Genomic DNA, 14,013 nt, shown 5'->3' with positions numbered 1-14,013 from the left:
TCTCTCAAACGTGGTTAGCACATTCCTTTCATAATATCAGACGAGAAAGGATTTCACAAAAGGGAGTGAAAGCGCATGAGTGAGAGAAAAGAGAGGAATCGTGTAGAATGAGTTAGAGTTATCTTATTCATCATAGGAATATACAATATTTATTGGTTATGCCATGTATTACTTAGGGTTTCCATTTCATACCCTATATCGGCGGTTTCGTATACCCTGACCTTTTTACTAATGTTGGTCCTATTATATCTAATATCGGGAAAATCCCTGTAATACTACCTAGCTCCTAAGTCGGTGTTGTTGCTTTAATTTGTAGAAGTAATATATTGGCTTAAGAGTATAAAAGTGAATATCTTTCCTGTAACAATAGCCCCCCAAGTCGATGTTGTTTTGTAAAAGTAATATTTTTCTTGTAATAGTAGTCCCTAAATCGGTGTTAATTTATAAAAGTTATACCTACTTAAGAGTATAGAAACAAATATCTTCCTCGTAGCATTAGTCCTTAAGTCGGTATTTTTTCGTAGAAGTAATAACGGCTTAAGAGCACGTCATGTGTAGGTGCTCGGAAAGCAAGACCTTTGCGCTTCCCATGAGGTGTGCATGCGCAGGATTACCTAGTTATTGTGTAGTTACCACAATCATTACTCATTAAATATCTTTTGTTTCAAACTTAATTGAAATCACTCACTCTTTATTTTCTAGTTTCACTTGCTAACTTTTCATATTTCTTTCTTTCTGTGTTTTCTCATCGTTGCGAGTGCTTTTGTGGTTTTCTTCATTGGTTGCTTGTCTGTTTTTGCGTTGCCAAGATGTCCTTTGGAGTATGTCCTTCAAAGACATCTTCAGACAGTGACCGTGATCCCTAATAACCCGAATTTTGTGTTTATTTTTTAATAATTTTTTCTTTGCTTCTGCTGTGATAAAATAAAAATTTTGTTTTTAATTTTTGCCATTTTTTTAATTCATGATAAATTAACGAACCCTAATAAAACTTTTCATTTGTTATTACTCTCTTTGAAAAAGACTAATTTATCAAAGATTGATAAAATTCCTTAACTTCCTGAACCAGATAGTGTGATGTCGATCTTCAGTAAATATTCGAATTTTGTTTGTTTACCGATCATTATTTTTCTTTATCGATGGGCACTAAAAGACAACTGTGAGGCTGCAGAGGGGAAGAAAAAAGGATCAATATTTTAGCTTTTATTTTTTTGGAGTTACAAATTGAATTGGTACCACCTATTTAGCTTTAATAATAATTAGTCCGCATGATAACATACTCAATGCAGCAAGCTACCATCGCTGTCCCAAATAATAGGCAAGAAATAACAATAGCTCAAAGAGATGCTATACATATGCCTAAGCAAAACTGATAGGCATCAGTGTAACTGATCTGAGTGCCTTTTCTTCTTTTCAGCAAGGAATGGTTTGAACAACATTAATAATCCAAGTGCTTCAACTATGTTCAAGGCAAAGAAGACCATATGGGTGCCTGCAGTCAAATGTACAACAGTAAGTAAGCCCCTAATAATGCAGCTAGCAAAAGAATCAATGCTCTTAATAACTATATTCACTTCATTAGTAAGTAGTTTATTGTCTACTCAAACACTGTACGTACGATCAAGAATTCTTATGTGATTCAGTTTCTACATTTACTTTTTTCTTTGTATTTCAAGGTATTAGATTAATAGTAACACAAATGAATGAAATATCTATATTTAGGTTCGCACAAATTAAAGGCTGCTAATTGTTGAAGCCTAACAGACTTTGAGAAGTGCTAGGAACACACCCTTTAAATACACTATCTCTAATTAGTTAAAATTTATTAAAAATAGTAAAATTAGGAGAGAGAGAGAGAGTCATTAAATATGATATGGATCCACCAATTTTTGTCATTTTCAATAAATTTCAGCCATATATGAAACAGAAACCATCACAAATAAATCAGTTGAGCATCATACCTGGGAGAAATGAAGCATCCATTCGCTTTTGTGACCAAGTTAATCTGCATACCATAATCATATAAGAAAATATTGGAGATCATTTTTAATGTATCATACTCGTAGTCAGAAACTATGTGGTTAAAAACCTCTATTAATGAAAAACTTGTCAACTGCTAATGGATCGAAGTGAATTGCGAGTAATTTCTACCAAAAATCTTACTATACAGGGCTACAGGCATGCATTGATAGGAAATGGGCTATCTACATAGTTAGGATCCAATTGTATGGTACAAGACTTGAGTTTCACATTAGGAGTTTGAGATTCTAGTGTGGGATTTATAAGCACTTGAACTCTTCAAGTACAACCGCTAGCTTTTTTGATGTGATTCTCAATTGGTATCAAAGCCTTCCACCATGCCTCTCAATTGCAAATAGAGTAGCATGAGTGGTGATGCCATTGTAGTGTTCGCCTAGAACTAACCAAAGGGCTAGTGCACAGCCAGCCCACGTGGGCATTGGGGCTGCGGAGCATGGTGTGATGTTAAGGTCCAATTGCAATGGCTAGCTTTTGTGGTGTGATTCTCTAAAGATTTTTATGGTACATCTTTCAATCTAGTCAACTAAAAGTTAGGTATGAAAGAACCATATCATGAAGGAACTTAGCATGAAGTTTCAGGCATATAAGAAAAACCAGTACATTAATATGCAGGTGTTACAGAAAGTATCATTTGAAATATTAATCCCTCGTAGAGATCTACTACATTCACATTTTTTGAACTGATAAGGCTAACAAAAGTTGAAGAAATAGTAAGAACACTCACACAGCACCACCTGTAGCAGGGCCAATAGCATTGAATAGAGACATGCCTGTCACAGCAATGCCATTAGCTACCCCTCTTTGGTGTTGTTCCTATTTTCCAAATCAACATGTTATATAGGCTACAATTCAATCAATAACTAGTCTCAACCATTGTATAAAGACAATGAAATTATCCAAAAATTTACCACTGCTCGGTTTTGTAGTAGGAACAAACCAGTTACAATGGTGATCTAAATCAAATAAAAAGAGTACAATCAGTCAAATTTGAAACAGAGAAACTTTTCTGAATCAATTAAGTAGATATCCCGAGGTTTTGTATACCCAATTAAATTTTAAACCCTCAAAATCACTAGTAAGTGATTAAATAAATGAAGAGGTGCACTTACAGACAGAATATTCTTCAGAATTGAAGCAATACTTAACACTATGTATAGTGCCAAGCCTGACAACAATGCTATGAAGGAGTAGCTTTGTAGAAGAGGTATGGATAACATCTGCATATAGGACAAAAGTAGCAGGACATATTTCAAATAACAAAAAATGAAATGTTGAAATGTAACAGTTGCCACAATTAGATGAAAACTCACCGCTGAGATGCGGGCAATACCAATAGGTCCACTAGCTTTTTCCACAGATGGGTATAAGGTAAGTTGGTAAATGATAAGTGCAACACCTGAACATTTGACAGGTCAGTAATTATACAAAATATCTATTAAGCTACAGGAATTCAGAGATAAACACTAAATGTAAATTTTTTCTACATCTTTTTCACTGCCAAACCCGAAGTGCAATTTTTTTATATATTTATAAGAGTATAGAACTAGAGGAATAAGTTTTATATGGTTCAAGTGGCACTCTATTATGTCAATACTGCTCCAAACTGATTACCCTGCAAACTTTCAATTGTTCATGCTTCCTCTTTTATAAGAAAAAGATAAAAGAGCCTTGCCGTCAAAGTTATAGCATCCTAGAGTGTCACAGAGATAAAATTTGGAAAATAAAAACAATATAGAGGCCTGAATAGATGTACTAAGTTCAGTTTGACCAACCAACCAATATAAAATTAAATTAGTAACTTTTTGAGATCAAGGTAATTTTTACCATATGCACAAAAAGGATATATGATATTTTTTATGGCTATATCATTTGATATCAAAATATACTTATGTGAAGTTTGGAAACCCAAGTCAGTGAAATTCATTCAACAAGACCAGTATAAAGAGAAAAAACCTTGCAAGAAGTTACCATATGGTCTCATGTAAATGCATAAAATTTATGTGCAATCGTTATGTATGGAAGGAAAGCTAGTAAGGAAAAACATGTATGCCCAACAGTAATAAGAATCTATTGTTGGTTCTAGAGATGCACCTGATATTGAAAGAATATTACCAACATCATCACTTGTAAAGTTCAAACCCCCCATCCTTTGAGGACTAACAGACCATAACGAGAAAACCTAAAGAAAACACATGGATAAAAAGCAGGAAAAATCCAAACAGCATATATAAAAGGAGAATAATAGTACATTTTTAACCACATTAAGTATCATACCTCTGTATAAGTAATATCATGAAGTGAGAAAACACAATAAGCGATGATAGAGGACATTAAGGGCCAATTCAGGAGGAGGTTTTCATTCTTTTGAATTGTCTTTTCATTGCCAGCCCCACTACTTCCATTTTCAGCATCGTCTATGGATTCATTGCTACAATTGTGGTTGTGAAGTGTTTCCTGCAGGTTTTTTTAAACAATTATATTGACTAGACAATGTAAACAGTGAAGAAAAAGCACAGCTGAGCTGAGAAAACCATACAAAAAATTGTTCCTCATAATGTCATTGTAGGAATTATAGATAATGCAGAAATTATTTGATTTATTTTGTTTTAAAAATAAGATATTGATTATTACTTGTTTTATTTTGTTTCTTTTATTACTCCTTGAATCAAGGAATAGTCTAATCATCTAATGTAATATTTCTATGAAGGATTCACTCAGACCTATGGTAATGACTACCTAGCTAGAAACCTTTTCCCCTGTTGCAAAGTTGAACGCTAAGAATTCTCTTATCTTTTGCTGTCAACTTAGATTATCCTTTGCATCAATTAGATGTAAAAAAATGCCTTTCTTAGTGGCAACTAAGAGGAAGAGGTATACATGGATAGTCCTCTAGGTTTCGAAGACAAATTTATGCCAAAGGTATGTAAACTGGAAAAGTCTCCTTATGGACTCAAACAATCTCCAAGGCCATGGTTTGAAAAGTTCACTCAATCAGTAAAAAGACAAGGAGACTCTCAAGGGCAACCAGATCATACATTATTTACAAAATTTCCCTCTAATTACTACACTAATAATCTACATTGATGATATCATCCTCATTGGGAATAATGAAGTAGAATTGGACAGGCTAAAAAGGAGCTTCAAGCAGAATTTGAGATCAAGGACTTGGGATCTTTCAGATACTTTCTTGGCATGGAGGTTGATCGCTAAAAAGGGGATTGTTGTTTCCCAATGGAAATACATTTTGACCTCTTGGAGGAAAAAAGAATGAGGGTGATTGTAGACCAGCAGATACCCCCATGGATCCCAATATAAAACTTTTGGAAAAAGGAAGTGTTCATTGATTTTGGAAGATATCAAGGGATAGTTGGCAAACTAATTTACCTGCCTCATACCCGACCTGACATTGCTTTTTCAGTGAGTGTTGTAAGTCAGTTTATTCATTCTCCTTATGAAGAACACCTTAAGGAAATTCACCGAATTTTGAGGTACTTATTGGGCAATCTTGAAAATGTCTGTTTAAAAGAAAACAGTGAAAGGAATGTTGTTTGTTTTCACTGATGCAAATTGGGCAGTGTCTGTTACAGACAGAAAATCCACTTCAGGATATTGCACCTATGTGTGGGGAAAATTTGTAACTTGGAGAAGCAAGAAACAAAGAGTAGTTGCTAGAAGAAGTGCAGAAGCCAAATTTAGAGCAATGACCAAAGGAATTTGTGAAGCACTATGGATTTATAGAGTCCTAGAAGAACTCAAGATAACAATGGAACTCTTATTTAAGTTGTACTGTGAGAGCAAGATTGCAATAAGCATAGCTCACAATCTGGTCCAGAATATGATAGAATGAAGCACATTGAGATTGATCACCACTTTATAAAGGAGAAATTGGATGTTGGAATTATCTGCTTACCATTTATGCCTACAAATCAACAGATAACTGACATCTTGAGTAAGACTCATTTTTTAGTGTTTGATAAGCAAGTTGGACATGGTAGATATATATATGCAACAACTTGAGGAGGTGTAGGAATTAAATATATCGTAGAATCAGGGATTTGATTAATTATTGTATTTTAAAAATAAGATATTCATTTTTACTTGTTTTGTTTTGTTTCCTTTTCTAACTCCTTGAATCAAGGAATAATCTTTAATGTAAGATTTCTATAAGCAGTAACTTTACTGCTGAATAATACAAGAAACTCTTCCCTGTTACTTTCTACAGTTATCGTAAAAATGTTAAAAGTAACATCCACAAAACATAAAGAAGATAAAAAAAATCTGTAGTCAACGAACAGATATGTTAGAACCTAAGATGCATACCGGAATCCAGATGCAGCCAATAGCTACTACAAATGCAAGTGCTGATACTACAAAGTTGGGCAAGAAGTATGGAAACCTGCGGAATGATTTAAGTTTGGGAAAATGAAAATCAGCACAGCACATCATTAAATGATAAAATCATATATAGAAAGACAAAGGCAAGAGGAGAACAGAATCCAAAAGTTCACTTACTTATCCCAAAAGGAATCCTTTGGAAATATATGTGGGTACTTCTCCACTGGCTGCAATGAAAATTTTCCCAAAGTATTAGAAAATCAAGTGATAAATGTGCACATAAATGTTTGGCACAATCACTGCACATGCACACTCACACAGAAACTTAGGTACATAACAATGCCACATGTAAAAAGCATCAAAAGATCACTTTTCTTAAGATGGCAGATGGATTATTTCAAAATTTTCTATTCCTCAATTAAATACAGAATTTCTGGCATGAACCTTCTCAAAAAGCCAGTAACATTGTCTTTCAGTTCAAACAATTCATCTCACAAACATATACAAAATTCAAGGCTTATGCAAGATGGTGCATCTTATAGTTATACTCCAGAGTCCAGATGGCAAAGAATATCAATAACACCTGAGCCAAATAGCCTCCCAATGCTGGGCCAATGATTAAACCTATGCCCCAAGCTGCACTGACCTAAAAGTAAATCACAATTATGACTTATTAGTGTGGAATGGAGTTCTAAGAATTAACAGTGTACAAAAAGAGTTGGTGATGGTTACAGTTGAGAGTCCTAGAGCTTGGTGTTCTTCTCGAAATATTTCAGTGGCATACGCCTGTTAAATAAACAAGTTAGGAAAAAAGGTTACAGATGTATAAATGGAAGTTTGATTGAGATTGAACAAGTTATATATACAAGTGCGCATACATTCAAAATTTGTATATATCCTAGTACTGGTGGATGAAACAAGAAAGGGACCATTAATTAGGAGTTAAAAATTAATATTATACCTTCGCTGTTCCAAGCAAACCATTTAAACTTCCCATAAGAAACCTCATGATAACAGCCATCCAAAAACTTGTGCTAAGGCCAAATAGTGTGTTGAAAATGACACTGAAATCAAGCAAGCATTGATTATTATGGGAAGCTGCACAACATAACTTAAAGAAAGCATGCAATTCATTGACAGATATACTCACACTGCAATAATTCCTATAACAAAAACAGGTTTTCGACCAAAGCGATCAGCTATAGTTCCCCACAACAAAGATGTCAAACATCTGCCAAGCATGAATGCAGAACCTACAGCATTTTTTATCATACAGACATCAATAATAAATAACTTACCAGAATCGTTGAAGACTTCAAAAAATGGAATACTAGAAGTAATCTTACCCACATAACCAGCATAAGAACTAATATCAGCTTCTGTTTTTGCAATATTAAAATCCCTTACCTGAAAACAAGTTCTGCATTACTAAGGATCCATTTTATGTGCATCAGCATAAAGTTAAACATTAATTAAAGATTTGATTTCTTGAGTATTTCATGGAAAATGACAAAAGAGAAGGAAGAGCAATAAGTAATTAAAAATTGACTGTGGCTCATCTAACAGGTTGCAATTATCAGTCTTACAGCAAAATTATGAGGTTGAGAGGGAACAGAAATGAAGGGTGCTTTGTATATTGAAGAAAATATTCTGGTTAATGACTCGGAATGGCTTTTAAACTATTTAGATTGAAAATTATGCAGTTCTTTAGAGCATTAATCAGTTGTTTGCATGCCAAAATTGCAATTTGTCTAAGTGGAAACCAACTACTACTGGAAGAGGACTTTCTTCTTCAATCATTTTTAATTCCTTTTAAGACTGGAAGTATGGAACAAAGACTTAATTAAATTATAAATAAATAAAAACTGAAATTTAACTTGAAGCACTCAAAATAAATAAATATGTGCTCTGACAACTTCCCACAATGTCAAAAATCCGAAAATACATCAAGTGAAAAGGTAACAGTAAATCACAGTTGATAGTTAAACTCACCATGAAATAAAGGAATGGATAGAGCGATGATATTGGCAGTGCTGTACAGGAAAAAATAAAGTGAAATCAGATATGAAAAAGTAGTTTCAGTTCCAAGATTATTTCAACTAATTAAGAATTTCAAAAAAAATGAAAACTAGTAAAACACAAAATCAAACACTGATTTTCCAATCAAAATATTAAAATAGAAAATCCCTTGTAACATTTTAGCATTGAACTTTAATTCCCCCCACTACTCATGTGGGATTAGAAGGCATTGCTTTTTAAGCTAAGGTACACAATTTCAGACATTCCAGATAAAGATGAAATAATAATCATGTCAATTCAATCAGTCACCTCCAAGAAAAGAAAAGCATGAACCTAAGTTAGGAAGTATACAACTTGATAAGACTTTGAAGAGATTAATTGTTAAGGTAACATGTGGACCCTATATTCAGTTTCAGTTCTAAAGTTAGGCACCAATTTTTATGCTAAGCTGGTTGAACTTTTAGCTATTTTAGCAACATCACCCTCCAAATGTGGCCACCACAAAAGTAGACAATATATAGGAACTGCTATCATTTTAGATTTTTTTTTTTTTGTATGTTTGGTTTCGCATTTAAAAAAGAAAATGCTTGTAAAACACTTATAGAAGTTAACGTTCCATGTTGTTGCTTCCTTATCAAGGAGAAAAAGTAAATCAATATTTGCAAAATCATGACAGAATCAAACACACTGTTACTCTTCTTCTTAAAATCAAATGCCAATGAGTGCAGAACAGTATATAAGTTGCACCTCAGGAATTGAGAGAGGAGCGTGTGGGACTTTCAAACACCCCACAAAGCACAAAGGCAGAGCTGGAACCAATGAAGCACGGAGACCTTTCTTGTTTGAAGTGTCTCTGTGTCGTTTTTGACACCGACACACTGCCACATTTGTTCCACACTTTTCTGATTTAAAAATTATTTTTTTTGGCTTCAAGATTTAAGGTGTCATCTCTACCAACTGATATACTTGTAAAAAACATAGAAGCTTGATTTAAAAAAATATCTATTTATGTGTATGCGGTGTCCAAAATTTTAGACATTAATTGTGTCAAAAAGTGTCCGCATAAGACTCCGTGTTTCATAGGCGGGAACAACCAACTTTTTCATAAGTTAAAAATACTCAAAATAGAGTGAAATTAATGCTTACCGGCACACAGCACCACCACCCATATGATAAAAAGATTTGTAAAGGATACACCTTGTCCCTTACTCAACTCTTTGGCTTGATCCACTTTACAACCTGGGCAGTCCTCGTAGTACTTCCTCTCCAACAATGGTTGTTTGCCATTCTTCTCTGTCATGTTTGTTAGAGAACTCCGCCACACTTGTTTCACTCAGGTCCCTCTAATTCCTACACCATTTTACATGCACCATTCAAACCCAGAAAAGATTATCAGAAAAGATGTCAAAGCCACTTTGTTCTGGAGAAAAAACAATGGTTGTTGAGGAAACAAAAACAAACGTACACACAACCGAAGAAGAAACTCTTGGACTCGGTCCTATCCTGGGTTTGAGAATGAAAAAATGAACACGAACAACGCAAGGTCTTGTCACTCTCACATGTTATATCAAGACACGTTACAAATGCTCTTTATTTTAATGGCCACAAGTGTAGACTAACGTGGATAATGTTAACGAGTGCCATCATTGCATCCTTGCATATACACATTGCATGACAGTGAAAAGTGGCTAATGGGGAAAAAGATAAAGTGGGGAAAAGGTTTATATAAAAAATTTAAAGGATATGTTTGGTTTAAAGTTATAAAAGAACGCTGGTGAATCTCAATATCACATTTCAGTTTTTGATGGGCTTTTTCACCGAAATGAATTAAAAACAAAAATGAATTATCATAATGAGTTGATTAAAAATATCTAGTCTGGCATCTAGTGTTTTTTATGTGTCGTGTGATAAGAGGTGTCACTTTGGTACATTGTATATTTTGTCACGTATTTTACATCAGTATTTTTACTCCAATTAGCATCGACTAAGTGAACATAAAAATATCTATTTAATATATTAAATAATTTCAAAAATAAATTAATATTTTTATATTTGTTATAGGAAAGATTTTTAAAAAAATTAGCTATAGTTATTGAATATCAATAGAGGAGTTATAAGTGTTTCAACAAAATAATTAGAGAAACATAAACAAAGGCAAGAATTAAATCTAACACCTGAACCATATTATCCAAATATTTTTCACTATATTGTCTAAATATAACATTTCACTACTAATCTTTAAAATTATAATGATTGATCAAATTAATTCCAATTTTTTTTTAAAAAATGACAAAATGGTGTTATAACAAAAATATATTTATTTAATAATTAAAAAAGTCCAAGAATTATTTAATATTTTTATTTATTATAGAAAAAATTTAAAAAAAAACATGTCATAGTTATTAAATATTAATAAATAAGTGATAGAAGTATCAGCAAAATAATTAAAGGAAGATAACAAAAGTATCAATATTTTAATGAAATAAAAAAATAAATAAAAGTGAATGACAAATTTAATCTTTGAAATTATAATGATCAATTAATAAAAAAATAAACAATTCCTATAACACAAATATAGTTATTTAATACATTAAAAGCTTTTAAAGAATGGCTTAATATTCGTACTTGTTATAAAAAAATAACTAAGAAAATATTAATAGGGGAGTCATAAATGTGTCAAGAAAATAATTAAAAAGACAGAGAAAATATATTCAAGAAATATGTATTTTGTATCGACTTATCTATATTAAATATACAAGATGATCATCAAGTGTATAGGGCGACCATCCTGCTAGAAGAAACAAAAAGCATAAAATAATCATTGGAGTGATACCTCCTATATTTTTAGGTGATAAAAACCACTTATTTTAATAAATATTTTATTGACTAATCCGTTATAGTAATTAATTTTAGTTTTAACCCACTTTAGTGAATAAAAGATTTGTTGCATGTTTTGAATATATATTTTTTTAAAGATCTTTCAACTTTAATCTGAGCACTAAATATTCAATTTTATCAAATGGGGTTGGGTCAAGGAAAAGCACTAGCCTTCTGTAATATGTCCAATTAAGGTTGGAATTTCTAATGAGAGATATGCATATTTTAGTTTTCCATTGTGTCTGGAATTCCGAGGATACCTGTCAAGAAGAAAAAGAAAATAAATACTCCAGATTAAGAAAATGGAAAAGAACAGACAAAAAGGCTGTTAGTTGAATAAAATGTTTTTGTCCGAATAGATTTGGATTCAGAGGATTCGACTCATAGAAAAAATATAATTAAGAAGGAAAATTTTACTAAAAGTATTTAGCTAAATTTTTTATAAGGGATTAATTATAAACAAAATTAAGAAACATTCCAAATTAATGTGATAGTGAAAAAAAAAAAAGAGTCTTAGTTGCATAAGAAAAGATAATAACATAATGACTGAGAAAAAAAGGAGACAGCAAAATCTGACAATCAAGGAATTGGTTTCGTATTTTGAAGTGGACACCGAATCTAGGATACTTTTGGCTCTAATCCATCTTTTTTTTTTTTTTACTTACATATCAATATTAAATTCACATTTTATATTTTATAAAAGTATTTTTTATATCATTTAAAAATTAATATATTATTAATTATTTAATTTAAATTTTAATAAATATATATTAGTAAATATGTCGATATTAATATATATATATTATATATATATATATATATATATATATATATTTCAAAAAATTATTATTATTATTAGAAGTATTACTATCATAGGTAAGATCCTCTGATATTTTGTATGTTTTTTTTAAATTTTTTTAAAATAATTTTTTTCATTCATTTTTTTATTTGTACGTTTTGATTTGGGATAATAAAATTTAAGTTATTTAATTACAATAGAATTCAGTATCTTGTTAAATAAATATATTTATTTTGATATTTATATATATATTTATACTTGTAATTAATTGTATTGTTTTAATGTTTTAAATATATCAAATCAGTAAATTAAATATTTTATCTATTATTTTAATCACAAGATAATTGATAATTGTAATTATAAAAACTATTCGAAAAATTAATAAATTAATTAAGGTATGTATTATATAAAATAGAAATTCGTATAAGATTTAACGATTTAATTTAACCAAATATATACTCATGGTAATTTCTTAATTTTTTCTATAATTCTATCAAATTTTATAATGATAATTTTTTTTGTTGAAAAGTAATTAAAAATCAAAAATAAAAAAGGAGAAAAATCATAAGTAGAATGATAAAAAAAATTGTTTTATTTAATTAACCTTAAAAATGGTAATGTGTATTTTATTAAATTAATTTTGATACTAAATATATTTAATAAATCAATTAATTATGATTTTCATCAATTGTGCTTTTATAATTTTTAAAATATTAAAATAAATTGGGATGAATTTAAAAAAAATTAAATTATAAATAATATATAATATTTAGTAAATATCTAAATTAAGTTAATGTTTATTTTAATTGTTTTATTGCACAATCAATTAAATTTTTGGGCATGTATGTTTCATAATAATAAAATATATATCTCCAAGAAAAAGTAAACCAAATATATGTTTTAATTATTTTTGAGGATACAAAAAATAATTCTCAACCAATTTTATTAATAATTAACCAAACCCATTTTCTAATAATATACTTTAAAATAACATCTTCATGTTATATTTCAAAAAAAAAATATTTTTAAGACTAAAAATAGAAAATTTGAGAATTAAGTGTGTGCGTGTGTTTGATTTATTGATTTCACAACCTTCAAGCATATCAACGGAGAAATATATCTTTGGTTGAATTGAACTCAACGGAAGTTTGAAGGATTCTAACATCAAAACAAACATTCCCTCAACTTAAGCAGAAGTTCGCGGCTGAAATTCAATAGGAACAAGAAAAGACAAATTAAGATCGGTAGTTATACGTTCTTCATTGGACTGATTCTTTCTATAGTTTACTAATACTAATGTAATTAACACCCAATCACATGTCAGAATATATATTAAGAAAGAATAATAATAATATTATTTATTTGTCATACATATCACACAATATTACAATAAGAAATTTTAAATTCATTTTATTACTTAAATAAGCCCATGTTCCATGTGGTATGGACTCTTTTTTTTTTTTCCCTCGATACAAGGACTTTTTTTCTTTTTGAAATAGGATGTAAGGGTGCAGAAATATTAATAGTGATGTAGCGTCTCTTTTTGTATCTCACTTTTGTTCCGCTTTTCAACAGTAAATTGAGTTTTTCTGTAGGTGGTTATTTTATTCGAAGACTTTCTACGTTAAATCTATACATCTATTTTTTAGAGGACGTCTGATCCGAAACAAGTTATTTTTTTATATGAAATAATTATGAATTTTGCGAATCTTGATATTTAAAATAAAATAAAAATTATTTGATTGATTATAAATACTTAAAAAAAATATGAGAGAATAAACAAGTTGTGATATTTTTATTAGTTGCTTTAATTATTGAATCAGCTGCATTCAATTCCTATGAAATTAAGTAGAAATGGTTGTGATTGAGATAGAGAGGGAGAAGGAAGGAGATGGAGGGGAGCAGGGAATCACAATAAGGAGAGGAAGGAAAAAGGCAAAAAG

The 14,013-nt window shown here is 30.7% G+C and overlaps 1 protein-coding gene across 1 annotated transcript; it reads right to left on the bottom strand.

The window, feature by feature from the left end:
- Window positions 1-1,172: 1,172 nt before the first annotated feature.
- LOC114376757 (protein ZINC INDUCED FACILITATOR-LIKE 1-like) lies at window positions 1,173-9,994 on the bottom strand. The gene is made up of 18 exons (XM_028335018.1): window positions 9,860-9,994; window positions 9,541-9,744; window positions 8,368-8,408; window positions 7,722-7,782; window positions 7,526-7,628; window positions 7,337-7,439; window positions 7,108-7,161; window positions 6,959-7,021; window positions 6,553-6,602; window positions 6,361-6,436; window positions 4,315-4,494; window positions 4,132-4,219; window positions 3,351-3,436; window positions 3,150-3,257; window positions 2,949-2,993; window positions 2,765-2,853; window positions 1,962-2,005; window positions 1,173-1,492 (listed from the first exon to the last, which is right to left on the bottom strand). Exons 2-18 carry the CDS (start codon window positions 9,692-9,694, stop codon window positions 1,380-1,382), a joined length of 1,458 nt encoding a protein of 485 aa, XP_028190819.1. The 5' UTR covers window positions 9,695-9,744; window positions 9,860-9,994; the 3' UTR covers window positions 1,173-1,379.
- Window positions 9,995-14,013: the final 4,019 nt, after the last annotated feature.

The sequence above is a fragment of the Glycine soja genome, chromosome 11 (assembly GCF_004193775.1).
Source record: "Glycine soja cultivar W05 chromosome 11, ASM419377v2, whole genome shotgun sequence".
NCBI lineage: Eukaryota > Viridiplantae > Streptophyta > Magnoliopsida > Fabales > Fabaceae > Glycine > Glycine soja.
The sequence above is the reverse complement of the archived record's forward strand: the minus strand, read 5'-3'. Positions and strand labels throughout refer to the sequence as shown.

Bases quoted from the DNA above. Each gene is read 5' to 3' on its own strand.
- LOC114376757 (XM_028335018.1), bottom strand. From the start codon at position 9,694: ATGACAGAGAAGAATGGCAAACAACCATTGTTGGAGAGGAAGTACTAC. The intron at 7,162-7,336 runs GTATAATATTAA...TTTATTTAACAG, and splicing joins GTTTGCTTGGAACAGCGAAG to GCGTATGCCACTGAAATATT. The intron at 3,437-4,131 runs GTGCATCTCTAG...TCAAATGTTCAG, and splicing joins TAATATTCTTTCAATATCAG to GTGTTGCACTTATCATTTAC.